Source organism: Penaeus vannamei, chromosome 24, assembly GCF_042767895.1.
Source record: "Penaeus vannamei isolate JL-2024 chromosome 24, ASM4276789v1, whole genome shotgun sequence".
Classification (NCBI taxonomy): domain Eukaryota; kingdom Metazoa; phylum Arthropoda; class Malacostraca; order Decapoda; family Penaeidae; genus Penaeus; species Penaeus vannamei.
This window is the reverse complement of record NC_091572.1, coordinates 16,477,002-16,478,580: the sequence shown is the minus strand read 5'-3', so window position 1 is coordinate 16,478,580 and position 1,579 is coordinate 16,477,002. Positions and strand designations below refer to the sequence as shown.

The 1,579-nt window shown below is 33.4% G+C and overlaps 1 protein-coding gene across 11 annotated transcripts in view; it reads right to left on the bottom strand.

Annotated features, from left to right (window-relative positions):
- Positions 1-1,443: 1,443 nt before the first annotated feature.
- Positions 1,444-1,579, bottom strand: part of LOC113806009 (ankyrin repeat and SOCS box protein 13) — a gene marked incomplete at its 3' end in the record, with an annotated part of 36,666 nt that continues 36,530 nt past the window's right edge. For all 11 annotated transcript variants that reach the window (XM_070138417.1, XM_070138418.1, XM_070138416.1 and 8 more), the window contains 1 exon segment: positions 1,444-1,579. This exon segment is cut by the window's right edge and continues 15 nt beyond it. In XM_070138417.1, coding sequence (XP_069994518.1) covers positions 1,444-1,579 — 136 coding nt within the window.

Sequence of the window (1,579 nt, the reverse complement as noted above, 5' to 3'; positions counted from 1 at the left end):
ATTATATATATATACATACATATATATGCATAAGCATACATATTACACCTGTGTTTGTGTGTGTGTGTGTGTGTGTGTGTGTGTGTGTGAGTGAGTGGACACACAATCACAAAAGTAATGAGAAAGTAACAGATAATAACACACAATCACAAAAGTAATGAGAAAGTAACAGAAAATAACACACAATCATAAAAGTTATGAAAACAGAAAATACAGTAATGGAATATAATAGCCACAGAATATTACTTAAGGAGAACACAGGTAGCAACAATTATAAGTGTTTTCTAATAGTGATTCATGTACAAGGTCTGGTTTCTAGTTTATATCATGTATGTGTTTTACAATAGTGATACTGGAACAAGGCCAGGCTTTCAGTTTGTCATGTAAGCACTAAGTGTCTATGTATATGTGTATGTGAGTGTATCTGCATATATAAGTGGCCATGTGTGTATGTGCATGTGTTAAGAATAATTACAGTAACTGGGGAACATGAGATCAGCTAACAAACTGACAGCCCCTTCAATGACTATGGTATGGTAAAATGCCAGGCAGTGCTAGAGTACCTAATAATGTTTCTTGGCAATTTATTTTCTGCTTTCAAAAAAACAAATTATAATACTACAGGGCTTGTAGTGCACATGATATTAACCATGGAAGAACAGTTTCTGAAAACAAGAGGGATGAAAAAATACTGAGATGATAGATAATAGAAATATGAGTATAGCTTTATGAATATTCTGCCAATTTGTTTAAGACATTTTTTTTGGATATGGTGACTTCAATGTGCGGATGCCTTTTTGCTGACAAACAATTGGCTCATTGACTTCAGGGCAATAAATACTTGGCTGAAAAGATGAATCATGATGAATCAATATATAAACGCCTCTATGAATCATGAACAGCAGTATGTTGTAAGAGTTTTAATGCATAAGAATTAAACAAGATATTACAAAAGGATTGCATTACATCAGCTCCCATTAAAAAGAAATACATAAAAATTATGTAAAATACATAATGACTGTATACTGTATAATAAGCTATTTCTATTTGAAAATAAAGAAATAAGATATAATGAAAAATACTAATACTTGGAATTTAAAAAAAAATGATGCAAATTTGTTTGATTTTAAGACAAATTCACACAACAACAATGAATGTGGGTTTATGGCCCATATCTTTTGTTAGCACCAAACCTGATCCTGAACCTTTGGGATTATGTAAGGGTTTGAGTTCTGGAAGCAACTTATGAAATAGAAATAGCAATTGTGAACTTCAATCTGCTCCATTTGGGTATATATTGATTTAGCACTATGGCTGCCAGCGAAATATTTTTTACTAAATAGATATCGGTAAAATGGGTTTTGGGCCGATAGTCCTGCAAATTATCTGGCAACGAAAAGTACAAAAGCCAGTGACTTCATACTGCAATAGTCATCATTTTACCTCTCAGTGCTGCTTCATGTAGAGGTGTAGAAAGCAGTAATGGTGGGTTAACTGAGGCACCTTGTTGCAACAACAGCTTTACACATTCTAAACTGCCTCCAGCACATGCATCACAGAGGGGAGTACTGTTGTCTAT